Source organism: Acomys russatus, chromosome 2 (assembly GCF_903995435.1).
Source record: "Acomys russatus chromosome 2, mAcoRus1.1, whole genome shotgun sequence".
In the NCBI taxonomy this organism is placed as follows: domain Eukaryota; kingdom Metazoa; phylum Chordata; class Mammalia; order Rodentia; family Muridae; genus Acomys; species Acomys russatus.
The window spans coordinates 9,214,707-9,240,059 of record NC_067138.1 but is presented as its reverse complement, the minus strand read 5'-3'; the positions used below and the strand labels follow the sequence as shown (position 1 = coordinate 9,240,059).

Below are 25,353 nucleotides of genomic sequence, written 5' to 3'. Positions count from 1 at the left end.
TTAGTTTGGCCATATTGGAAAGAACAAAGGTGTCTAGCGACAACTCTCTTCTCCAGGTACATCTTCAGGGTTCTGACGTGGTTTCGTTTAAGGCTTAAATAGAAGGCAAGAGGTATGCATCCTTAAGCAGTCCTTGTCTTCACCGTCCCGTTTCATCTCCAGTTTCTCCCATAAAGTAATCTGGCAAGTTTTCTGAACTGTGAAAGCTCTTTCCTGGAGTCAAGTTCCTCGGTTGGCTTGCAGCTGTGTCCTTGTCTTTTCCTTCTCCAGCATGAGACTCCCAGGGAATAAAAGGTTCTCTAGAATACCTTAATCCTGCCAGGCTAGAGGCCCGAGATTGGAAGGGATTATCCCTCTTCCCGCCCCCGCCCGCGACGCAGCTCACGCTTACTTCCGCACGCCAGAAGCCTGGCCACTCAGCTAAACCGCCAACCGCAGGAGGCAAGCGGAAGTTCTAGGACACCAGTTCCCTTTGCGGCCCATAAACCCCGCCTCTCGGGTCTGGGCGGTGTCTCGGTGGCGACGCGCTGCGATGTGCGGCTGCGCAGGAGTGACGGGGCGCACGCGCGTGCGCGGCGGGGGGGGGGTTGGAGGGGGAAGGGCGGGGGTGTTTTGGTTCTCGCCGCTCGCCGTCCTTTCCCAGACCTGGCTGTCGGAAAGCTGCAGTTGTTCCTTTTCCCTTTCCCGTCCTTTCCTCCCTTTCCCTACCCGGATTATTACCCCCCACCCCACCCCGCCTCCTTCCATTTCACGCGCCTCTCTTTGATCGGCTGCCGCCCGGAATCCGGGCCGCTTTCCGGGCCGGGCGCTCGAAAGCGCGCGGCCCCGGGGCCCGGTATATGACCCGCCGCCCTGCCGCCCCTTGCGTCCTCCGCCCCATGTGGCTGCGGGGCCACGGCGGCGCTGCCCACTATGGCCCGGAAAGCAGTTAGCAGGAAGCGGAAAGCGCCTGCCTCGCCAGGAGCTGGGAGCGACGCCCAGGGCCCGCAGGTGAGGGCTCACAGGCCTGGGTGGTGATGCCAGGACCCCAGCAGGGGCCTTAGGGAGTTCCAGCTGGTGGGGACAGGAACGAGGGCCCAGGGCGGGACTAGAACCGCGGTCCCGGTGGCCAGTCCTTCTGCAGTGTGCTGGCGTGCAGGCGGGCCGGAACTCCAACATGACGCCTTCCGCTGGAAGTCTGCTGCTAGGAACAGAGCTCCAGGAGGCCCTCCTTGGCCCTGGAGGAAGGAGAAACTGAAGTCAAGGGAAGTCGGAAGACTGCCGGCCTTCCGAAGTGACACCGGGAATATGGGCCGATTGTCTCTTATCAAGGAGATCATCTCTCGATAGAGTGCTGGTCCTTCCGGCTCTTTAGACACCTGGAAGAAACACCAGGTGTCATCCCAACACTGCCCCCTTTGGAGAGAAAGGCCTCTCCGATTTAGGATTCCGACACTGGTTACTCGTGCCCTTCACCCCGTTGGTATTTGATCCCCCCCCCCCCGAATTCTAAAACTGCCCGAAGCGCGAGTCGCGCGGTGTCAGATGAGCGGCCATTGACTGTACATCCTCCTCCCCCCCCCCCCCCCCCCCCCCCCTTGGAAGATCCGAGACCCCAGTCTGGCTCGTTGAGCTATAAACCCTTTATGCTCTACGGGGAACACAGGCGGAGAGGGGGAAGGGGGCTAGTTAGAAATGCAGCCCAGGTGGGTTCGGTAATACAAACCTCATTTTCTTCCCTGCCAAGGGCACTTGGGTATAGAGTGTTTCTGAGTCCTCACTTCCCTCAGAGTTTTGGTGCTAGACGAGGTAGGCTGCATTTTGTGGGTTGCGAATCGGCTGTTAAAATTTTGACTGTAAATTCTGGAGGACGAAAGCTTGGCTGTGTTTCTATGATACAGTAAGGTTTCTTGTCTTAAAGAGAAGTGGCCCGACGGCTGATTTCTCATGTTGGTTTCCACAGTTTGGCTGGGATCACTCGCTGCACAAAAGAAAAAGACTACCCCCAGTGAAGAGGTCCTTAGTGTACTACCTGAAGAGCCGGGAAGTCAGGCTACAGAGTGAAACCAACTACTCTCGGGTGTTACACGCTTACGCAGCGCAACAACTTCCCAGTCTCCTAAAGGAGCGAGAATTTCACCTTGGGACCCTTAATAAAGTGTTTGCTTCTCAGTGGTTGAATCATAGGCAAGTGGTGTGTGGCACAAAATGCAACACGGTGAGTATCAGGAGGGCCCTTTTTCCTGAGATGAATGACTTCACTCTAGAGCCTTTTCACTGTTAATCTTCCCTGCTTACATATTTTTGGGAGGGCGGGGGCGAGGGGGGAGCAGAGTTGAAATTTATTGAGATATTTTAAGTAGAGGTGTTAGGACAAGGAGGTCCTCCAGGGAAGGTGGGGCCCACGTGTGGGTCTGAGGACTTGAGGGAGAGGTGCTCCTGTCCCCCGACTCTGCAGTCCTCTCTCCTCTGCATCTTCTGATGGCTTCAGGTGATGGCGGCTTCAGGCCCCTGACTGTGTGTGTGTGCTGCTGCTGCTGCTGCTGCTGCTAAGGTTTTAGCCTCATCTTCTAAATAAGATGCCTCAAAGGACAGAAGTGGATGTCTGCATCATTTAGGATACATGATAGTGACTGCTGAATTGCTGTGTATCAGCCTTTGATACAGAAGTATTTAGCACTTGGGAGGAGGTAGAAATAAGGCAAATAATTATTTTTCACGTAATATCCAAACAAAACCTGTCTAAAAAAAAATCCTCTCTAATTACTTAATAACTGTTCTTCTTTAAAACTGCTCCTCTACACTCAATGTCACATTTAATTTTCCTCTCTCCCTTACAAATCTCTGTACAAATCTCTGGTCTCACTCTGTAAACCAGGCTGGTCTTGAACTCACAGAGATCCGCCTGCCTCTGCCTCTTTAAGTACTGAGATTAAAGGCATGTGCACCACCATGCCCGGCCAGAGAGGAAGTTTTATTTAAGCTTTGTAACCAATATGGTTACAGGCAGGAATAGAGTTGGAAGAGTAGATGTGGTGCTTGCTTCAGCGGTGTATGTACTTAGGCTGGGACTCTACAGAGAAGATTAGCATGACACCTGCATAAGGAAGACCCACAAGCCTGTGACCTGTTCCACCTTAAAAAAAAAGGGGGGAGAGCCGGGCGTGGTGGCGCACGCCTTTAATCCCAGCACTCGGGAGGCAGAGGCAGGCGGATCGCTGTGAGTTCGAGGCCAGCCTGGTCTACAAAGTGAGTCCAGGACAGTCAAGGCTACACAGAGAAACCCTGTCTCGAAAAACCAAAAAAAAAAAAAAAAAAAAAAAAAAAAAAAAAAAAAAAAAAAAAAAAGGGGGGGGGTATGTGTTTGAAATAAGGGTACAAACAGCAACACCTTACAGAAGTCATAGCTGCTAGAAGAGACAGGACTAGAGCTGAGTAAATGATGCTGTCTGGTCCTTGCTCCTTGTTTAACTGACCTAGTGTGAATAGACAGGTAATGTTATATTGGCGAGTAAATTGATTCTGGACCAAAACACATCTGGGGTTACTAAAAGAGAGGTTACTCTACATCAAGAAAATCATGGGCCTGTGAAATTGTTGGGTGAAGCTTGCCACCCAAGCCTGGCAACCTGAGTCTGATCCCAGAACCCACATAGAGGTGGACGAAGAGAAGGAGTGCATAGCTGGTTTCTCTGCCCTCCACGTGCCTGGCATGGCCCACTTTCAGAGGTATACAGCACTCATCATCATCATCATCATGCATTTTAAAAGGAAAAAAATCTTGGATGCACAGTGGGCAAAAGTTGCCAAGCTTGGCAACCTGTGTTTGACCCTCAAAATCCATGTAATGGAAAGAGAACAAACTACCACAGCTGAACTGCACCCGCCTGCCGTGGCATGTAAGTCCACACCAAATATAAATAAGATGTCAAAACAAAAACCAGAAGTGTCTTTATAAAGGTCTTAGGCAAATTTTTAATTAGTTTTAAGGAAGGAAATGATACTACGGTGGCTGGGGCCAAATTCTCACTACTTCTGCTAAGCGTTTTTCTTACACAACGCTTTCAAAACTAGGTGCTAGTAGCAAGCCTGCACAAAACTTCCTTTTTCTGGTTTCAGTCTTGCCTTGGTGGTTTAGTAAACTATCATCCTTGATACGTGGAGTAGGAAAAGTGTCTCCTGTTTCTTTAATCCAGTGACAATATTTTAACTAATTGAATTTACTGTCAATGCTTTTTTTAAACTTGGGACTGAAGAGATGGCCCAGCAGTGAAGAGCACTCACTGCCTTTAACTCCCAGCCCCACATAGGGGCTCTCAACCCGCTGCACTCGCCTCAGTAGCTCTGGTGCCATCTTCTGGCCTCTAGGAGTAGAAGACATGTGCTGCATAGACACAGAGACAAAACACCCGAACGCAGAACAGAGGAAATGCGTTCTTTACAGATTTACTCTTAGCACCCACTTCTGTCTTCCTAACTTAAAAGCCTATTTTATAGTTGTGTTTTAAATTTCATGTGTGTTAGTGGGTGCTGCATTTGCTACAGCGTTGTCAGGGCAGTTGAGCTAATCTCTCCTTCCACCGTGTGGGCTCGGAATAGAACTCGGGTCCTCAGTCTTGGTGCCAATCTGCTTTACCCACTGAGCTCAGTCCCCTCCTAACTTACCTGTCTTTGCCTGCTGTCTCTTCTCTGCCTCTGCCCTGGCTGCTCTGGAGCTCTGTGTAGACCAGGCTGGCACTGAAGTCGCAGAGATCTGCCTGTTTCTGTTTCCCCAATCCTAGGATCAAAGTCGTGTGTAAGTACTTCTGTCCCCTAACTGCTGTGCCTGTCTCTGTCTTCCTCTATCTCCATGACTTACAATGCTTGACAATAGTGGAGGCTGTCTTGTTATGAAGTTCAGGTTGGCCTCCACCTTACTGTCTACCCAAAGATGGTCTTGAAAATCCCAGTCCCCTAGTCCTTGCCTCATAACAGCTGGCATTATAGACAGGAACTCTGACAATTGGCTGTTTTATTTTTTTCATCTTGATATGTATGGGTGCTTTTCCTGTGTGTATGTATGTGCACCATGTGCGCAGAGAACCTGAGGAGGCCAGAAGTGGTTACAGTAGTTACAGACAATTGTTAGACGTCATGTGGATGCTGGGAATCAAACCTAGGCCCTCTGGGACAGCAGCCAGTGCTCCAGCCCCAGCTGTTTTATTGTTGTTTGATGGTTTTTAATTCTCTTTTACATTACATTCAGACCTCAGTTTTCTCTACATATTCCTCCTAGATCATACACACACATGCACATACATACACCCTCACCCTCTCTCTCTCACACACACACACACACTCTCTCTCTCTCTCTCTCACACACACACACTTTCTCTCTTACACACGCACACCCTCTCTCCCAGATCCCCTGCTCCTTCATTTCCCTTGAGAGAAGAGCAGGCCTCCTAGTGGCATCAACTGAACGCAGCATAACAAGTTACAGTCAGACTTGGCACAAACCCTCCTGTCAAGAGCTGGGCGAGGCAACCCAGTAGGAGGAAAAGGGTCCGTAGAGCAGGCAAGAAAGTCAGAGACAAACCCCACAGATCCAAGCTATATTTTTGTTACTATTTTGTTTGAGATGCAGTTTCCTGTGTCCCTGGCTGTTGTGGAACTTGTCTGTAGATCTGTCTGCCTCTGCCTCCTAAGTCAGAGATTAAAGTTGTGCATTGCCATGCCAGGCACTGTTTTCCTTTTAAAGTATAGCGGTGCTTATCTTTGCTCAGCTTTTAGAATCAAAGCAGGGAACAGTAGGGTCCCCTCTCCCCACCGTGGCTTTGTGACATTTAGCAGATTCTTCTCTTTACCTTTGGCCTTCAGCTTTGTTGTGGGTAGAGTTGCAGCCTGATTAATCTCAGGTAGCCAAGGGCTGCCCTGAGCTCCTGATCCTCTTGCCTCTACGTTCCGACTGGCATTGGTTTTGTTTCTGTAAAACAGTAATAGCAGGTATGCCAGGCCTCTGGAAACTAGCTGTGTGAGACCGCAGCCCTTGAGGCTGAGGCAGAGGGTCCTCCTGGGTTGTTGTCTGGTGCGTCAGTTCAAGGTTGGAAACTAGCTGGGAGGCTGAGGCAAGGTGTATCTGTTGAGTTCAAGGCCAACCGTAGCTATGTACTGAAGCCATGGTGGGTGTGTGTGTGTGTGTGTGTGTGTGTGTGTGTGTTTTATTGAGATTTCAATACAACAAGCTTCAGGCATCTAGAGGAGAGTTGGAGTGGGTTGGACTGTGGAAGCCTGACAGTCTAAGACTACTTTGTAGGGTTATGGAGAAACGTGGGGACAATATGATTAGACTACTGCTCTGGAAGAAAAAAAATCCAGGAGGAACTGCCATGGTTCTTTACTATGAGAGAAAATGGGAACTTACTTTGTATGTGTATTTTTGGGGTAGGATGAGAGGCAGTTCTTAGTTTTCTTGTGTTTTTTTCAAAGGTGAGTAGTATCGAGCCAAAATGGTTAAGGGCCTTTGATCTTAAAAGAGGAGTTACATGCATATCCTTGGGGAACACCTATATATACAAGGCGGAACGACTACAGAGCAAGCAGGGTTCCTGGAGGAAGCAAGGAGAGTACAAAAAAGTCAAGAAGGGGCTGGCAGGGTCTGATACATGCTGTTAGAGGCGTTTATTTATTTAGGAAGTTTTTGTCGTTGTTGGCTTTTTGTTTCTTAGGATTTTGAGACAGGATCTCATATAATCTAGCATGGCCTTGAGCTCCTGGTGTTAGGGTTGTCTCCTGGCTGTCTAGCTTCTGAATACTGGGTTATGGTCATGAACCACCTCATGTGCTAGCTAGGTTTTTTGAGATGGGATTTTCCAGTGTAGCCCTTGCTGGCCTGGAACTCATTGTGTAGACGAGGTTAGCTTCTAACTCTTCCTTGCTTCTCCTGCCTCTGCTGAGAACCTGAGTAAGAAACCATACCTGCCAAAAATATTTAAATTTGAGAATTCATTTCTCATTATGCTGCCCTTTAGCCAAAAACTACCAGGGAACTATGTAATAGAACAAGTGAAGTAAAATCACTTACCCACCCTAAATAGGGATTAGCTACCTAGGGAGGGAGGGGCCTCCCTGTAAGAGGGCCTGGAGAAGGTTCTTTTGTTTCTCTGTCTGTTGTGATTTGGTTTTTTTAAGACTATTTCGATGTCTCTGTGTAGCCTTAGCTGTCCTGGAACTCAGTCTGTAGACCAGGCTGGCATTGAACTCAACAGAGATCGACCTGTCTCTGCCTCTCAGGTGCTGGGATTAAAGGTGTCTGCCACCTTCTTGGCTGGGAGAAGCCCTAAGGAAGTAGCTCTGTCTGGATGGGGCACTGTTGGGGAAGGAAAGGGTGACTCTGTGCCCAGTCTAGAGGGACAGCAGAGCTGACGTGGCAGCGATGAAGCAGCCTCTCCCACTGACAGGTTAACTGCTGTGGCTTTGACAGTGGTCTTGTTTGATCTCTGCCCAGAGGTGACCAGAGAACGGCATGTTGAGATGCTGACGTTCTAGAACACCAGGCCTCCCCAGAGGACTGGGCTACCTGGTGTTCAGGCTGTGTTTTCTTATCTTCCTAGTGCTGGTCATAGATGTGCTGCTGCAGTCACAGAGGCTGCTTAGTCAGTATGAAGTATACAAAGTAGTTGCTGTAATTTGTTGACACATAGGAGGGATAAATTTGAGTCCCAAGACAGTCAAGACTACACAGAGAAACCCTGAACCCTGTTTTAAAAAAACAAAAAAAGAAAGAGCCGGGCATGGTAGCACAAGTCTTTAATCCCAGCACTAGGCGGGCAGATTAATCTACAAATGAGTCCAGGACAGCCAAGGCTACTCAGAGAAACCCTGTCTCAAATGCCCCCCTCCCCAAAATTAATTTTAAAAAAAAGCAATATTAAGCTGGGCGTGGTGGCACATGCCCTTAATCCTAGCACTCGGGAGGCAGAGGCAGGTGGATCGCTGTGAGTTCAAGTCCAGCCTGGTCTACAAAGCGAGTCCAGGGAAACCCTGTCTCAAAAAAAAAAAAAAAGAAAAGAAAAGAAAAGAAAGAGAAAAGTCAATATTAGCCTGGGCTATTGAATGAGTTCTGGCTAACCCAGGCAAGTTAGTGAGTCCCTGTCTCAAAATACAACGGAAGGGCATTGAGATGTCTGAGTGAACAGAATACGTCCTGTGCAAAGAGAAACTAGTGAGATCTTGCCTCAGCGAGGTAGAAGATAAAACAACTTCTGATGTTGTCTTCTGACCTCTACATGTGCAGCCATGGCATGTGTGTGCTACACAAACACACACACACACACACATACCATATAAAAAGAGATCTGGCAATTTGGCTAGATAGTAAAATACAAGGCCTGAGTTCAGTCCCCCAGCAGGAGAGAGGGAGTGGCTGTGGAGAGTGAGCAGTGAGTGCAGTACCACTTGTTGGAATGTCTCTGAGAGGGTTGGCTGGGTACACAGCATAAAGTGCTTGGGTAGTGCAGTGCTCTGGTTAAAACCTTAATACCACATCACCAGCTGGGCAGTGGTGGTGCACACCTGTAATCCCAGTACTCGGGAGGCAGAGGCAGGTGGATCTCTGAACTTGAGGCCAGCCTGGTCTACAAACTGAGTCCAGGATAGCCAAAGCTACACACAGAGAGACCCTGTCAAAAAAAGAAGAAAAAAAAAGTTTATGCCTCTGTGTGATGTTTTATTTTACTACCTCTTGTCTTTTGGAAGGCAGAGCACAGCTTTGGACCTGTTTAGTGTATAGTGTGTACTTTGTCCTTTTTAGGCCACCATCCATCTGCAAGGAAAATAATGATATTCTTGTACCACCCAGCAGCGCCCTGCCTGGCGTGAGGAGCACGAGGAAGGGGACACAGTGTTACTCAGTGAAGCGATCCCCTGAGGATCCTGGTGACATCTTGTCTGTCCAAGACTGTGCCCCATTGTAGGAGACCTTAGATCTGACCTCTTCTCGGGTGGACAGAAATGTCAGCTTCCTTCTCCACATCTCCAGTCACCACAATGAGCAGATACGTGTGAACTCAAAGATGCACCATCATGCCCTTTTGAACATGTGTACTTCTGGTTGCTAACATCTGCATAATTAGATGTGATCTGAGCCGGTCTTTGCAGGAGTAGTTTATTTGAGAATTGGGCTGCTGGCTAATGAACAGAGAAGGAACGTGTGGACCTGTTGGTGCTCGTGCCCTTTTATCCTAGCTGGATCTTTGTTAGGATTACTGATGTGTGCCACCGTGGCGACTGGACTTTTTCCTGTTAAAATATCAGTCCCTGGGTATGGTTGGTGAGAAGTTAGGGGGCCAGGTACAGCTTGGTGGACAAGTACGTGCTTACCAATGGTGACACCAACACCAGAAATGAAAAGAAGCCAGGCAGTGGTGGTGCATACCTTTGATCCCAGCACTTGGGAGGTGTGTTCAAGGCCAGCCTGGTCTATAGAGGTAATTCCCAGACAGCCAAGGCTACACAAATCCTGTCTCAAAAAATGGGGTTATGCCGGGTGGTGGTGGCACATACCTTTAATCCCAGCACCTGGGAGGCAGAGGCAGGCAGATCTCTGTGAGTTCGAGGCCAGCCTGGTCTACAAAGTGAGTCCAGGACAGTTAAGGCTACACGGAGAAACTCTGTCTCAAAAAACCAAAAATAAAAAATGGGGGTAGGGGGGTGGGGAGATGAATGGGAGGTTAAGACAAGTTAAGGGTGTCCTGGTGACATTCAGGAGTATTCCTTCCCTGACTGAACCTTAAGCACAGGACTATATTTTCCTGTTCTAAAAGATAAGAGAAGCTGACCCAAAGTGTGGCCCCTGATTCTCTGTATTTAAACTATACTTCTCAGACCTTGTCAGTGAATGCCCTTAGACCACTCAGTCAGTGTCTGCACAGTCCTGGCCGGCAGTGGCTGAGCACACCTTTTAACCCCAGCATTTGGGAGACCAAGGCAGGGTGACTGCTGTAAGAGGCCACCGTGGACTGCATGATGGGGCTAAGTTAACCTGGGTTGGAGTGAAACTCTTTTCAACTTCGGTTTTTGTTTTGTTTTTCTTCATTTATTTTATCTTTTTGTTTTTTTGGAGACAAGGTTTCTTAACACCACCGCCCAGCAACGTTTTTTTTTTTAAAGCTATGCTATCTATAAATATATATACACTAAAAATGATTATTTGAGGCCCGCCTTGTCATAGAGTCCAGGACAGCCAAGGCTATACAGTGAAACATTATCTTGAAAACCAAAAAAAAAAATCTATTTTGTTCGCATGCGTGCGTGCGTGCGTGCGTGCGTGCGTGCGTGCGTGCGTGCGTGCGTGCACCATTCTGAAAATGCAGGTCAAGAAAGTACCTGAGGACAAATACTGTGTTGGAGTATGAAAATCTTCTATCAAGTACTGATTAAATAAGTGCTCCCAGAAGATGAGGTACTGGTTTCTTGTCCAACCAAAACACCAAACATACATGCCACTGTGCCCAACTTTTGATCATTTATATTATGGAAAAATTGGGCACAGCATATATGTTGAAGAATAGGGAATGTATTCATTAAATGTTAGTATATCTATGTGATAAAGTACTTTGTAGCTATGAGAAACCATGTAGAAAGCTGAGTGTGGTGGCATGCACCTGTGTGTCTATTGTGGCATGCACCTGTGTGTCTATTGTGGCATGCACCTGTGTGTCTATTGAGGCATGCACCTGTGTGTCTATTGTGGCATGCACCTGTGTGTCTATTGTGGCATGCACCTGTGTGTCTATTGAGGCATGCACCTGTGTGTCTATTGTGGCATGCACCTGTGTGTCTATTGAGGCATGCACCTGTGTGTCTATTGTGGCATGCACCTGTGTGTCTATTGAGGCATGCACCTGTGTGTCTATTGTGGCATGCACCTGTGTGTCTATTGTGGCATGCACCTGTGTGTCTATTGTGGCATGCACCTGTGTGTCTATTGAGGCATGCACCTGTGTGTCTATTGTGGCATGCACCTGTGTGTCTATTGTGGCATGCACCTGTGTGTCTATTGTGGCATGCACCTGTGTGTCTATTGTGGCATGCACCTGTGTGTCTATTGAGGCATGCACCTGTGTGTCTATTGTGGCATGCACCTGTGTGTCTATTGTGGCATGCACCTGTGTGTCTATTGTGGCATGCACCTATGTGTCTAGCACTTGGGAGGATCAGAAGCTCAAGGGCATCTATTGTGTGGCAAGTTTGAAGGTAAGAGGCTACCTGAGACAAACAGTACGTAATGTAGAACAGCATCTGCTAGCACAGGCTTGTAATCCCAGCTGGAGGCAGGCAGAGCTGTATGAGCTCCAGGCCAGCCTGGGCTACACAGTGAGACTCTGTTTTCAAACAAACAAACAAACAAACAAAGGGCTGGAGAGATGGCTCAGAGGTTAAGAGCACTTCTAAAGGTCCTGAGTTCAATTCCTAAGCAACCACATGGTGGCTCACAGCCATCTATAAACACCTCTTCTGACCTGTAGGTGTACATGCAGGTAAAACATGGTGTACATAATAAATCTTTAAAAACAAAAAAGACAAAATCGAAACTAGCTTGGAGTATATAGAGTAAGATGAAGGCCAGCCTGGACAATGTTTGTCTGAGAATACCACCCACCAAAGAAAGTCTATAGAAACACTGTGAAGTCCTGGTTCAGCCCTGTACACACATACACAAAAGTAAAGTGAGGCAGCAGTACGGTCCAATGGGTGAAGGTGCTTGGTATCAAGTTTAACTTGAGTTTAATCCCTGGGACTCAATAGTAAAAGAAGAGAGAACTCTGTAGGTTGTCATCTGACCTCCATACATAAGCCATGCTATACACTTGTGCACACAAATAAATACACAATGTTTGAACTTAGGGGGATCTCGGTTAGGTTAATGGAGGTGGAGAGACTACCTTAATTGTGAGCAGCGCCACTCCGTGAGCTAGGGTTCTGGATAGAATAAAAAGAAGCTTGAGCCTGGCTGGGCGGTGGTGGCATATGGCACTCTTTCTTTGGTTTTTCGAGACAGGTTTTCTCTTGTGTAGACCTGGCTGGTCTGGACTCGCTTTGTAGACCAGGCTGGCCTTGAACTCACAGTGGTCTGCGTGCCTCCCGAGTGGTGGGATTAAAGGTGTGTGCCACGTTTCTTTTTTTCTTTTTTCTTTTTTCTTTTTTTTTTTTTTTTTTTTTTTTTTAAATTTATTTAACTTTATTTTATGTGCCTTGGTGTGGGGTGTCAGGTCCCTTGGAATTGGAATTACAGACAGTTGTGAGCTGCCATGTGGGTGCTGGGAATTGAACCTGGGTCCTTCAGAAGAGCAGACAGTGCTCTTAACCACTGAGCCATCTCTCCAGCCCCCTTTTTTCTTTAATATCAGTATCAAGTTCTCTCTTTACACTAGAGGGAATAGACTCTCTCCTTTATTGTGAGTCTCAGGGATCTTGGCAGTAGGTATCTACACACAGTCTTGATGGCCCAGGGCAGCTTATCTTACTCTGGGAAACCAGCCTATATTAGCTCTCCTTTCTATATTGGGGTCCATTCTATATTTTCAGTAACTTTGTAAGGTTCCTTTCCTCTTGAGAGCCATTGTCTGTGGGAGCATTCATGTGTGTCTTCACACCCCCACCTACATACATTGCTTACTAATCTTTTTTTTTTTTAATAAATATTTTATTTAATTTTAATTTATGTGTGTTGGTGTGAGGGTGTCAGATCTTGGAGTTACAGATCATGTGAGCTGCCCATGTGAGTGCTGGGAATTGAACCTGGGTCCTTTGGAAGAGCAGGCAGTGCTCTTAACCACTGAGCCATCTCTCCAGCCCTGCTTACTAATCTTACATCTTTCTCAGCAACAGCTTTGCTTGGCTTTTCCCCCATCCTAGAAGGGAAGATTTAGGGAGCCAGAGCCTGAGGCGTCCCTCGCTGTGCTGCCAGTTTCTAGCTCTCATCCCAGTAGGTTAGTGTGAGCAGCCCCATTCTGAGTGTGTGATAGATATCTGCATCGAAGCCTCACTCTCATCGGTGTGGGAAGCAATTCTGTGCCAGTTCCCCATATCTGAGTGCCCCCAGTGAGGAGGCAATACATTCTGCCCTGCCCAAGGTGCTTGGCACTCCTCTGTAAGTACGAGAGTGAGGGTTTGATTTTGATCACCTGAACCCTCTACATTCCAAGTCACATCAGTTTTTAAGCCTTTCCTAATACCCTGCAAAACTAATAAAGTAATTGTATATTACTATTTTAAGGTTTCTTTTTCTTAGTCCTGTGTGTGTATACGTGTGAGCATGTTAATGAATATGCCTACGTGGGCCAGAGGAATTAGATCCCCCTGGAGTTGTGGTTACAGGCAGTTATAAGCCACCTTGTGTTGGTGCTGGGACCCAGATGTCGGCCTCTGCAGGAGCAGCGCCTGTCCTGACGCTGGCCCTCTGTGGCCCTCTTTGGCCCTCTGTGCTTCAGTTTCTGCAGCAGTCTCATGTGACCCAGCCGACTCCAAAATTCTGATCCTTCTGCATGGGGGGACCAGTCCGAGACAGGGGTGTCTCTGTGCTGTGTAGCCTTGACTGTCCTGGACTCACTTTGTAAGACCAGGTTGGCCTCGAACTCGAAGTGATCCACCTGCCTCTGCCGCTGGAGTGCTGGGATTCGAGGTGTATGCCACTACGGTTGTGTATCAGTAAGAAAAAAGAGCCAGTGGGAGGTTTGAGTAAGTGAAGGTGTTTGTCAGTCCTCGGACCGCAGAGTAGAAGGAAAGAGTAAATAACCTTGTGTTATGCCTGGGCAGAATATAGTAGTTTGGTTTTTTAATTTTATTTATTAAGTCTATAGCACCTGGCATTCCCAGGTAGTCTCCCATCCAAGTACTAACCAGGCCCAGCCCTGCTTAGCTTGTGAGATCAGATGAGATCTGCTCTGGTGGTGTGACCACAGACAGCATTTAATACTTTCTAATCTGTCGGGGTAGAATGTTAAACTTAACTCTAACCTTAAGTTATTTTACGTTATTTTCATGTTTTACTTGACTAGTAGCCTTAGCCATACCATTAATAATTGAGAGTTGTTCAGAGTTTGGCAGTACACACCTTTAATCTGAGGCACCCAGCAGAGGCAGGTGGATCTCTGTGAGTCTCAAAGCCACATTAGTCTACATAGAGACTTCCAGGCCAGTCAGGGCTACACAGTGAGACCCTGTCTCCAAAATAAATGCTGGACGTGGTGTTTATGTGCTTGGGAGACAGAGGTAGACAGATCTCTGTTTGCTAAAGGCCAACCTGGTCTACATAGCGAGTTCCTGCCTTGCTAAGGCTGCACAGTGAGACCCTGTTTCAGAACCGAAAACAACAAAGAAAACTCCCAGGCTGTGCTGTACAGTAGACCCCAACTGAGCGCTCCACAGAGAATTGAACAGCATTGACTGCGTTAAGTAGACACTACTCTGTGTGCCCCTTCTCCCTTGCAGCTCTTCGTAGTGGATGTCCAGACAGGCCAGATCACCAAGATTCCCATTCTGAAAGACCGGGAGCCTGGAGGTGTGACTCAGCAGGGCTGTGGCATCCATGCAATTGAGCTGAATCCTTCTAGAACACTCCTAGCCACTGGAGGAGACAACCCCAACAGTCTTGCCATCTATCGTCTGCCTACATTAGATCCTGTGTGTGTGGGTGATGTAAGTTTCCCCATTGGTTGTAGTTAGAAGTAGCCTTGTCTCCTAACCTAGAAAGGGGTGATTTTTTTTCTAGATTTCTCCTGGCATGGGGTGAGGCGTAGAAGAGAGAGCAGGATGAAGATTGGGATCCTGGGACATGCCATGCCTTTGCTAGAAGGGACAAATGACACACCTCTGTGGCAACAGTAGGCCTTTTTTGGGGGGGGGGCGGAACATTTTTTTATTATGTATACGGTATTCTGCCTGTATGTACACCTGCGTGCCAGAAGAGGGCACCAGATCTCATTATAGATGGTTGTGAGCCACCATGTGGTTGCTGGGAATTGAACTCAGGACCTCTGGAGGAGCAGCTAGTGCTCTTAACCGCTGAACCATCTCTCCAGCCCCAGTAGGCTGTTTTCAGTTCACTGAGTCCACGTATCTCCCATTTCCCTGTTGAAAGTGAACTTACCAATTCGTTTGTGGTCAGGTGTTGTTTTTGGCTCCAGAAGCATAGCATGAATGAAACTACTAAAGCCTTTATAGTGCTGAGAGTGACATGTAGACATAGAAGTCAGTAGCCATCAGCAGCGTGCCAGCGTAGCCACAAAGGAGGAGGACCCGCAGGCTAACGGGTGGAGAGGGAGAGGGGATGCTGTCTTAGAAGACAGAGACAGGTGACCAGGGAGACATGTTCCAGGCAAAGACAAGACACTGGGGTAGAAAGATGGAAGCTGTGTGTTCACAGCTGTTTTGCTGTTGTTGTTGCTTTTGGTGTTTTTATTTGCTTATTTTTGCATTTTGGTTTGGTTTTGAGGGGGTGGGTTGTTTGTTTTTTCTTTTGAGGCAGGGTCTCTTTCTATGTAGCCCTGGCTATGCTGGAGCTCTCTATGTAGACCAGCCTGACCTTGAACTTACCGAGCTCCTCCTGCCTCCCAGGTGTGGGATGAAAGGCGGGCGCCCGTTTTGGGCGTTCTCATTGTCTGCAGGTTCTGGTTCAAGTCTGGCTTTGATTCTCCCCTGATATGTGCTTTTACCCTGCAGGTTAAGGTCATCAGAGGCCAGGCTTTTGTCTGCTTGTTGTCTCACACTCATTGATTTGTGTGGGTGCACATTGTGGGTACACATGTGGAGGTCAGAGGACATTGGGAAAGTCAGTCCTCTCCTACGTTGTGGCATTTGGGATCAAACTCTGGCCATCTGTCGTGGCAGCAAGCACCTTTCCTTGCTGAGCTGTCTTGCTGCCCTGTTTTGTTTTGTGGTCTCCATTTGTGGCCCATGCTGCCCTGGAGCTGGAATCCTCTGCCTCAGCTTCCTGAATCACAGGCCTGGACAACCATGCCCTTTTGTACTTAGAGTTTTTGTTTTGCTTTGGTTTTTTTTTTAGGGGAGGGGGGGAACAGCGTTTCTTTGTGTAACCTCACTGGTTGTCCTGGATCCCCCTCTACCTCCTAAGTGCCGAGACTAAAGGCATGCTCCAAGAGGCAGGCGAATCTCTGGGAGTTCGAGGCCAGCCTGGTCTACAAGAGTCCAAAACAACCAGGGCTGTTATACAGAGAAACCCTGTCTCAAAAAACAAAACAAAACAAAATAACCAACCAAACAAACAGACAAAAAAAGGCATGTGCTACCACGCCCAGCTCGTACTTACTGTTTCTACAAGCTATTTTCAGTCAGACCTGTACATTTTCAGAAGTATTCATCGCAGTCCTTACTTTACTAATCTTGTTGTTCTTGTTTTTTTTCCTCTCTGTACATGTCACTTGCCCCTCTAAGGATGGACACAAGGACTGGATCTTTTCTATTGCATGGATCAACGATACTATGGCAGTGTCTGGTAAAGTTGCCCTCTGTTAGGAAGAGGTGATGTGGCAGAGAGGACAGTTAAAATTAGGGTGTGCTAGAGTATAGCTACTAAAAGCAGTTACGTTTCCCAGACTCCCCCACCTCACTCTCCACACCACTTCTTTTTTTCAGAGAGACAAAGTCTCACCTTGTAGCCAAGGCTGGTCTAGAATTCTTATGTGCTCCATACTGGTGTTGAACTTGCAGCAATTTCTCTACACAGACCTTTTTTGTTTTTTGAGGCAGGGTTTCTTTGAATAGCCATGGCTATCCTGGAACTCCCTCTGTAGATCAGTCTGATCTCAAACTCAGAGATCCGCCTGCTTCTGCCTCCTGAGCGCTGAGAGTAAAGATGTGCGCTACCATTGTCTGGCTTTGCCTAAGCCTCGTAAGTGCTGATACTATAGGTATGACCATTATGCCCAGCCTGGGAGATTTTGTATTTTCTTCAGTCATTCCACTTTGTTTTGTTTTGTTTTGTTTTGTTGAGACAGGGTCTCTCTGTGTAGCCTTGACTGTCCTGTGCTCACTTTGTAGACCAGGCTGGGCTTGAACTCACAGTGATCCGCCTGCCTCTGCCTCCACACCCAGCCCACCTTCTTTATTTAATTGATTGATTGACTATTTTGCATGTGGGGGATGCTCGTGCCTTGACACACATGTGGAGATCAGAGCCAACTCTTGGTATTAGTTCTGTCTTCCTCTCCATCTCTTGGGAGGTGAAAGCAGGAAGATCGGGAATCCATGGGCCAGCGTGGGCTACACTGAAATCCTGTCTCAAAAAATTAAATAGGATGGAGGAGAAAAGTGGGAGGACACAAACAGTAAATAAATATCTTTGTGTATGAGCCTTATGCTGTGAATTGTTCCTAATGGGAACATAAATGTTTTGCTGTAGGTGACATCATTTTATTTTGTAGTACATTCAGAGATAAGTTTTTTTTAAAAAGTGGGTTTTTTTTTCCCCTTTGAATTTGTGAGAATCTGGGAATGAACTCAGTGCTGGGCATGGGGTAAAGAAAAGAACACTTGCCAGGTGGTGGCGGCAGCGGCGCACACCTTTAATCCCAGCACTCGGGAGGCAGAGGCAGATTGCTGAGAGTTTGAGGGCAGCCTGGTCTATAAAGTTGAACTCAGGAGCCAAGCATGTGGGGCACACCTCTAATCTCAGCATTCCTGGGACAGAAGCAGGCGGGTCTCTGTGTTTGAAGCTAGCCTGTTCTACACAAAGAAGTCCAGGATAGCTAGGATGTCTTTAATGTCTTTGAATGAATGAATGAACAAAGGAACAAACTAACAAATATCAAATCCTTGTTCTTAGGCAACTATTTTATATCTGAGTTATATTCCTAGCACAAAAACAGCCACATTTATTTTTAAACCTGAGATGATGGTCTCATATAGCTCATGTTTACCACAAACTCACTGGAGCTAAGAATGCCATCCAGCACATCCCAAGGGCTTTACAGGATGCAGGGGGTTGAGCCCAGGACTTGTGTGCATGCTAGACAAGTCCTCTGTCAAGTTATATCCCCAGCACTGAGAGTTCATTGTTGTCCACGTGTGCTGTTGCATGCCTTAATCCCACACCCTGGCAGAGGCAGGCAGGGCTCTTTAAATTGGCTCCCTAAAATTGAATAGAGAGAGATGTTTCTGGAGAAGAAGTCTAGATGAAGAGATCTGGACTGAATGTGATGGCTCACACTTGTAATCCCAGCTGAGGCAGGAGGAGTGTTGTAAGTTTGAGGCCAACCTAGATTACAGAGTAAAATCCTTCTTGTTCTTCTTCTTCTTTTTTTTTAAAGGAAGTACTTATTTATTTAGTATGAATGCTCTATCTGCATGTACACCTGCAGGCCAGAATCAGATCCCAGAATAGATGGTTGTGAGCCACCATGTGGTTGCTAGGAATTGAGCTCAGGACCTCGGGAGGAGCAGTCAGTGCTCTTAACCCCTGAGCCATCTCTCCAGCCCCATAAAATCTTTTTTAAAGCAAAGCACACTGAATGTTTGGGGTGGACTGTGTAGCCCAGTTTCAGTGCCAGGCAGGATGTTGAAAGACCCATGTGTCTTCTGTGGGGTTTTCTCATGGAGGGTTAAGTACATCTGACATCTGTGACTCTCCAACACTGCAGGCTCCCGGGATGGCTCTATGGGACTCTGGGAGGTGACAGATGATGTATTGACTAAAAGCGATGCAAGACATAATGTGTCACCAGTCCCTGTCTATGCTCACATCACTCACAAGGCCTTAAAGGATATCCCCAAGGAGGACACAAACCCAGACAACTGCAAGGTGCGGGCGTTAGCCTTCAACAGCAAGAACAAGGTATGAGTTCACCAGAGGCCCTCAGGAGCCTGTCCTTTCTGACTGTCCTTCCCCTCCAAGGCAGGGCTTGCTGCACAATGTGGCCTTTAACTCTCGGACCACGTCTTTAGAGGAGGCTTTGGGATGCTGGTGGGAAGTGACATCTGAGGGCCGTGACGCCAGGCCGTGTGTGTCTCTGCTGCACCGTTTTGTGGTCGGGTTCATGGTTTCCCTGGGACCACGCTAATCCGACACTGCCTCGTTTGCATGTTCCTTTCTAGGTCTTCTATTTTGGAGTTGATTTTCATGCTTACCTCTAAAGGCAATCACCTGCTTTTAAGCTTCTCATTTTTGACCGCTTCCTTTATCTCACACTTGCAGTGAGTTTCACTTACATCAGTGTGTCAGATCTCCTGACAGTGAGGTTGTGAGTAGAACCTAAGGCTAGACCCAGAGCCCAGGAAGGAGACAGGCTGCTGTAAGATCTGGAAAAGGCCCCGTTTGATTCTTTCTTTCTATCTATCTATCTATCTATCGACTGACAGGTTTTCCTCTAGCCCTCGACTGACAGGTTTTCCTCTAGCCCTAGCAGTCCTGGAACTGGCTCTGTGCACCAGGCTGGCCTTGAGCCTTGAGCTTAAAGAGTTGTGCCTGCCTCTGCCTCCCAAGTGCTGGGATTAACGGTGTGCACAGCCACCACTGCCAGCTTTCAGTCATTTTTAAAACTTGTGTGAGTGTTTAGCCTGCACGTGTGCATGGTGTGAGCAGCACAGCATGAGGCTCTGACCTGAAAGGTGGTTGACTGGCAGTGGATTTCCCTCTGCACCTACAGCTCCCACATTGAGAGAAGCAGCCTTTCACTGAGCTCTGCTCTAATAGTCTGGAGGAAGCTGGGACTCAAAGCCATGGGAAGGACGTTTGCGTGCACAGATGTGTGTTTGTGTGATTGTCAGACTACGCTTGCTTTGTGGAACTGAATATACTATCTAGTTACAGTCCGTGGGGCAAAGTGGAGCTGATAATTGCTGGCATCCTTAATCTGATTGCCTAGGGACAGGAGTGGGGGACAGGCAAACCCAGCTCTCAGATTCTTGCGTTCGCTACAGATGGTATTACAACTTCTTTTCATTGCTCTTGTAGGAGTTGGGAGCAGTGTCACTGGATGGCTACTTTCATCTCTGGAAGGCTGAAAATACACTGTCTAAGGTGCGAGCATGACTTGGTGGTTTTATATGATAATTTACCCTAGGGTTAGAACACTGTCATTCTCCCAGGCTTCCTGCCCAAAACACCTTCTCTCCCAGGGTCCAGGAGTGGAACAGCACAGTACATGAAGTTGAGAGTCTGGCATACTTCCCTGGGTACAAAGTCTGTTTGTGTATCCCCCCCCCCCCCCCCCGCCCCTTTTTCTTCCCAAGTCAAGGTTTCTCTGTGTAGCCTTGACTGTCCTGGACTCACTTTGTAGACCAGGCTGGCCTCTAACTCACAGCGATCCTCCTGCCTCTGCCTCCCGAGTGCTGGGATTAAAGGCCTGCGCTGCCACCACCCGGTTGTGTATCTGTCTTCTTAATTTATTCCAGTCTGGCCTTAAACTTGGGATCTTCCGCTTCTAAAATACCTCTCAAAGCCGAGTACTGGCAGCCACCACCATGCTAATCCTAGAGAGTCCACCTCCCGCTACACCAGCAGTGATGCCTTCACAGAGGCCTCAGCCTGCAGGGCACTTAGTAAAGAAGGTTCTTTAAGTCCTCTAGGCCACAGGGCAATGTAAGCACTGGTTACAGATTGACTATCTGACACGGTTGTCAAGGTGAAAACTACATGTTAGGTGTTCCTAACAACTGAAAAGCAGTCAAACTAAGATAAAATGTCTCTTAAAAATCTTCTAACATGATGAGAAAATGGAATGAATTTTTGGTTTTGTTTGGATTTTCAGGATAGGGGCTTCTCTGTGAGTTCAAAGACAGCCTAGTCTACAAAGCGAGTCTAGAGCAGTCAAGGCTACACAGAGAAACCCTGTTTCAAAAACCAAATCAAAACAAAGCAAAAATAAACAAACAAAAAGATTGGCACTAGGTAGCCCTGCCTTGTCTCAAATTCAGGATCCTCCCTCAGCCTCCCAGTACCAGGATTACAGGAAAGTCTTTTTAACAAGACCTGAGATTGCAACAACATGATTAAGAAGCAAATAGAAGCTGGTTGGTAGTGCGCCCACCTTTAATCTCAGCACTTGGGAGGCAGAGGCAGGTGGATGGCTGTGAGTTCCAGGCTAGCCTGGTCTACAAAGTGAGTCCAGGACAGCCAAAATAACACAGAGAAACTCTGTCTTGGGGAGCAGGGAGAACGACAAGAAAACCTCGCTTTTCTGTGCAGTGAAGTGTGTGTGGGTCATTTGTCCATGTCTTCCATGCTGCTTGTACTGTCTGTGCTGAGCTCTTTCTAAAGAGGAAGCAAGGCTCAGGGTTGACCGTTCCCTTCGTCACCGCAGTGTTGCGCTCCACTGGCCTTGCATAGTTATTACATACATCGGGCGGAGACAGGGTCTCCGTGTATCCTTGGCTGTCCTGGACTTGCTTTGTAGACCAGGCTGGCCTCAAACTCAGAGATCTGCCTGCCTCTGCCTCCCCAAGTGCTGGGATTATAGGCATGCGCCACTGCGTCTGGCTTGCTTCTAAATGTTTGAATTCCTATGGAGGCCAGTCCACAAGGATGGCAGATGGAGACTGATTTAATTCAGTTTTCCCTCCCCTGGCCCAGAAGTGACTCCTTTACTGCCCTGACACAGACAGTTTGTGCAAAGAAGCCCGCAGGGAGGAGCGCAGAGCCATGCCCATTTTATGTTCTGACGGATGTATCTTCTCTACTCAGCTCCTTTCCACCAAATTGCCGTATTGTCGAGAGAATGTGTGTCTGGCCTATGGTAGTGAGTGGGCAGTGTACGCCGTGGGCTCTCAAGCACATGTCTCCTTCTTGGATCCGCGGCAGCCGTCATACAACGTCAAGTCCGTCTGCTCCAGGGAGCGAGGCAGTGGTGAGTCCCCGTGTCCTTCAGACTTACAGCTGCACTGGAAATGGGTTCTCACCTTCTGTTTCTTCTCTGACTTCCAAACAGTAACAGTGTGGAGCATGTAGAAGTATTTGGCGGCAGAAGAGAAGAACTGAGTTCCCTGTTTGTGGACTAGAGTTTTCAGGCTCTGGTACAAACCGCTGGAGCCCTACCTGAGCTAAAGTTCTTATGTACTGAGTGGCATTGTGGGGGAGGAGCGAGGGGACCGTGAGATCACTGTGGGTGACACAGATGCACAGTGTAAAGTATGACAGTTATTCCTGAAGAAGCCGAGGAAAGCACTTGCTTCAGTTCTCATCAGTGGTCGCTGAGATTCAACCCAGGCCTCTGCACTTGCTCGCAAATGTTCTGCCTCTTAGCTGTGCCCACAGCCCTAGCCTCTACCCAAATAGCATATCCTGAGAGCCGCCACTCACTGTCTTCAGTGAGTAGACTTGTCTTTAAGGTTTCAGAAAATGTTTTTCTGATGACTCGTGTCCTCCCACTAAGAATCCTGTGGAAAGCACATCAGAAAAGTCAGTGCTTAGAATGACTTACTCTGCTTTCAGAGGACCTGAGCAGGCTCCAGCACCCACATTAAGTAGCTCGCAACTTCCTATAACTCCAGCTCCAGGGGATCCGTCACCTGCTTCTGGCCTCCATGGCCATCTGCACTTACACACAGTACGCATAGGAATTCAAATGTTTAGAAGCAAGCCAGGCACAGTTGGGGAGGCAGAGGCAGGCAGATCCCTGAGTTCGAGGCCAGCCTGGTATACAAAGCAAGTCCAGAACAGCCAAGGCTACACGGAGAGACCTGTCTCAAAAAACACTTTGAGGGAGTTGGTTTTCTCCGTCAGTGGGAGTCATAGGAATCAAACTGAGGTGGTCAGTCTTGGCAGCAAGCGCCCTTACTGCTGAGCCTTCTTGCCCGCCCTAGGACTTATGTTTAGGTAGTTACAGTGTGTACATTTTAGACTGGAGAACAGTGGATAGAATGAAAGCTGGAATGGTGTACAGTGAAAAGGGGGTTTAGCTTTGGGGGCTTTGGTTTTTCCTCCCCTCCCCCCCTTCTGAAACAGGGTTTCTCTGTGTAGCCTTAGCTGTCCTGGACTCGCTTTGTAGACCAGGCTGGCCTCGAACTCAGAGATTTCAGCACTCGAGAGGCAGAGGCAGGTGGATTGCTATGAGTTCGAGGCTAGCCTGGTCTACAAAGCGAGTCCAGGACAGCCAAGGCTACACAGAGAGACCCTGTCTAGAAAAAACAACAACAAACAAACAAAAATAGTATGAATAACAGGGTAGAGAAAAGCTAGCAGTTACGAAAGACGACTCCAGGGCTTCTCCAGGGTGTGGAGCACAAAGAACTTCAGTCACATGTACATATTTTGGCAAAAAACAGTGTGGGTCTCCCCAGTAATTTGTCCTATTAACAGAGGGTACTGTTTGTCACCATGACTTCTGTTTACCATTGGCACAGGGCCATCTGGGATTTGGGGTGTGCTCCCTCTGATCACTCTGTGTTTCTCCCTCAGGGATCCGGTCAGTGAGCTTCTACGAACACATCATCACTGTGGGCACAGGGCAGGGCTCCCTACTGTTCTATGATATCCGGGCTCAGAGATTTTTGGAAGAGAAGCTCTCAGCTTGTTATGGGTCCAAGCCCAGACTCGCAGGGGAGAACCTGAAACTAACCACTGGCAAGGGCTGGCTGGTGAGTAAGCCAAGCCTGAGGTGGAGGGGGTATCTGCCCTGTCGCCTTGTTCCTCACTGGATTGACAAGTTCCCCTCCTTATTGATGTGCCTTAGAGCAGAGAAAAGCATCTTCCCTGACTTGGCCTTTGTATTGTGTCTGCTTATTGGCTCTGGGGGGAAATGGCTAAGTAGGGCAGCGGTGGCAAGTGCTTGTGATCTCAGCACTCTAAACTGGAGGAGGAGGACCGCAAAACAAATGAAAGGCCCAGTAAAATTTGCTGGTGCCTTCAGATTTCCTCCAAGAGACTACAGAGCAAGAAAGCTGAGGAACCTGCTGCCCTTGCTGCCAGCCGAGTCTTTGTTAACACGTTTGAGTCTGCAGAGCTATCTGCTAAAGACTTGCTTTCAGCGCACCAATTTTTTATCTTGTTTAGTTGGGAAAATGAGGCCAGTGTCCTTGAAACTGTATTGTGTGAGCACAGGTAATGGTACAGAACCCTGAGACATTCCTGTCCCTCCCTGCTCTTCCTAGAGCTCCTGACGGTCTCCTCCTCTTCCACAGAATCATGATGAAACCTGGAGGAATTACTTTTCGGACATTGATTTCTTCCCCAATGCTGTTTACACCCACTGCTATGACTCGTCGGGAACGAAACTCTTTGTGGCAGGAGGTCCCCTCCCTTCTGGTCTCCATGGAAACTATGCTGGACTGTGGAGTTAATGACAACTAACTTTCTCCCAAAATGCAGATTTACACTAACTTCCACCCTCAGTTTCCTTGTTTGGTCTTTTGGACTCTTCCTGTGGACTGCAGATGCGGTTGCCCACGGTGCAGGCAATGTCTAAGAAGAGGCTCTATGCAGAAAGCCAAAGGGGGGACTTCTTCCTTCTTTTTTTTTTTTGGTTGGTTGGTGATTTGTTGATTTAGGGGTGTATTTTTTGTTTTGTTTTTGTTTGTTTTGTCTGTTTGAGTAGCTCTTTTTTTTTGTTTGTTTTCACTTTTCAGTAGTCAGAATTTTACTCTTCCCCCTATTCTGCTTTCTCAACCAAACATTGATACAGATTTCCTAATTTTATTTTTTCCTTAAGTGACACACATTCTCCTTTCTCTGGCTTCTTTACATTGGAATGACAAGGTCATTCTTACCCTGACTTCACTTGAGAAGTAGGGCCCCTTATAATTATGTGGTAGCTGTCAGACTTTCTGTGAAAGTTTGGGAGCCGTGTGTGTGTGTGTGTGTGTGTGTGTGTGTGTGTGTGTGTGTGTGTGTGTGTGTGTGTGTGTACGTACACACACTAGAGTGGGTGCTTGTGTGCCTGATCGTACTGCGTCACTGGTACTACTTGGAGTGAGGGTTATCTGTAATTAAAGTATTTATAAAAGAAACAACTTTACTCAGAGTCCAGCCTTGGGGCTAGCCTGTATGTTTTTTTAAAGTCTGACATTGTAGGAAGTGAAAACTTAGAGGAACAAACACACCAGGAAAACCCTTGAGTTAGGCTAGCAGGCTTGGGTGGGAGTAGAGGCTTCATGCCAGGACTCATGTGAGCCAGCTGGACCTGCCCTGCCCACCAGGACGTGTTCCACTTCCTAACTGCCTGTCTGCTCAGCCCGGGCCACTCGGCTAAAACGTTGGGTGCATTTCTGGGGACTGCAGGGCACTTTGTGGTCTAGGTAAAGAGAATTCTCTCCCTGGTCCCTACCTCTGTCAGTGTCTGATCTGGCCAAGAGCAGGGAGTCTCAAGCTCAGTGTGGTTACCATTCATACCCTGCTAGGACTCCTAGGAGGAACTTTTCCAGTTGTGGTGTTTTCTACTTGGG

The 25,353-nt window shown here is 47.9% G+C and overlaps 1 protein-coding gene and 1 non-coding gene across 2 annotated transcripts; both read left to right on the top strand.

Annotated features, from left to right (window-relative positions):
* Positions 1–604: 604 nt before the first annotated feature.
* Dcaf12 (DDB1 and CUL4 associated factor 12) lies at positions 605–24,333 on the top strand. Its single transcript, XM_051157821.1, has 9 exons — positions 605–990; positions 1,943–2,197; positions 14,452–14,658; positions 16,414–16,474; positions 18,618–18,811; positions 19,931–19,996; positions 21,659–21,821; positions 23,372–23,550; positions 24,094–24,333. The coding sequence occupies exons 1-9, from the start codon at positions 913–915 to the stop codon at positions 24,250–24,252; spliced, it is 1,362 nt and encodes a 453-aa protein (XP_051013778.1). The 5' UTR covers positions 605–912; the 3' UTR covers positions 24,253–24,333.
* Positions 3,017–3,121, top strand: LOC127207488 (U6 spliceosomal RNA). The gene has a single exon (XR_007832918.1). It is a non-coding gene; the product is annotated as a U6 spliceosomal RNA (small nuclear RNA).
* Positions 24,334–25,353: the final 1,020 nt, after the last annotated feature.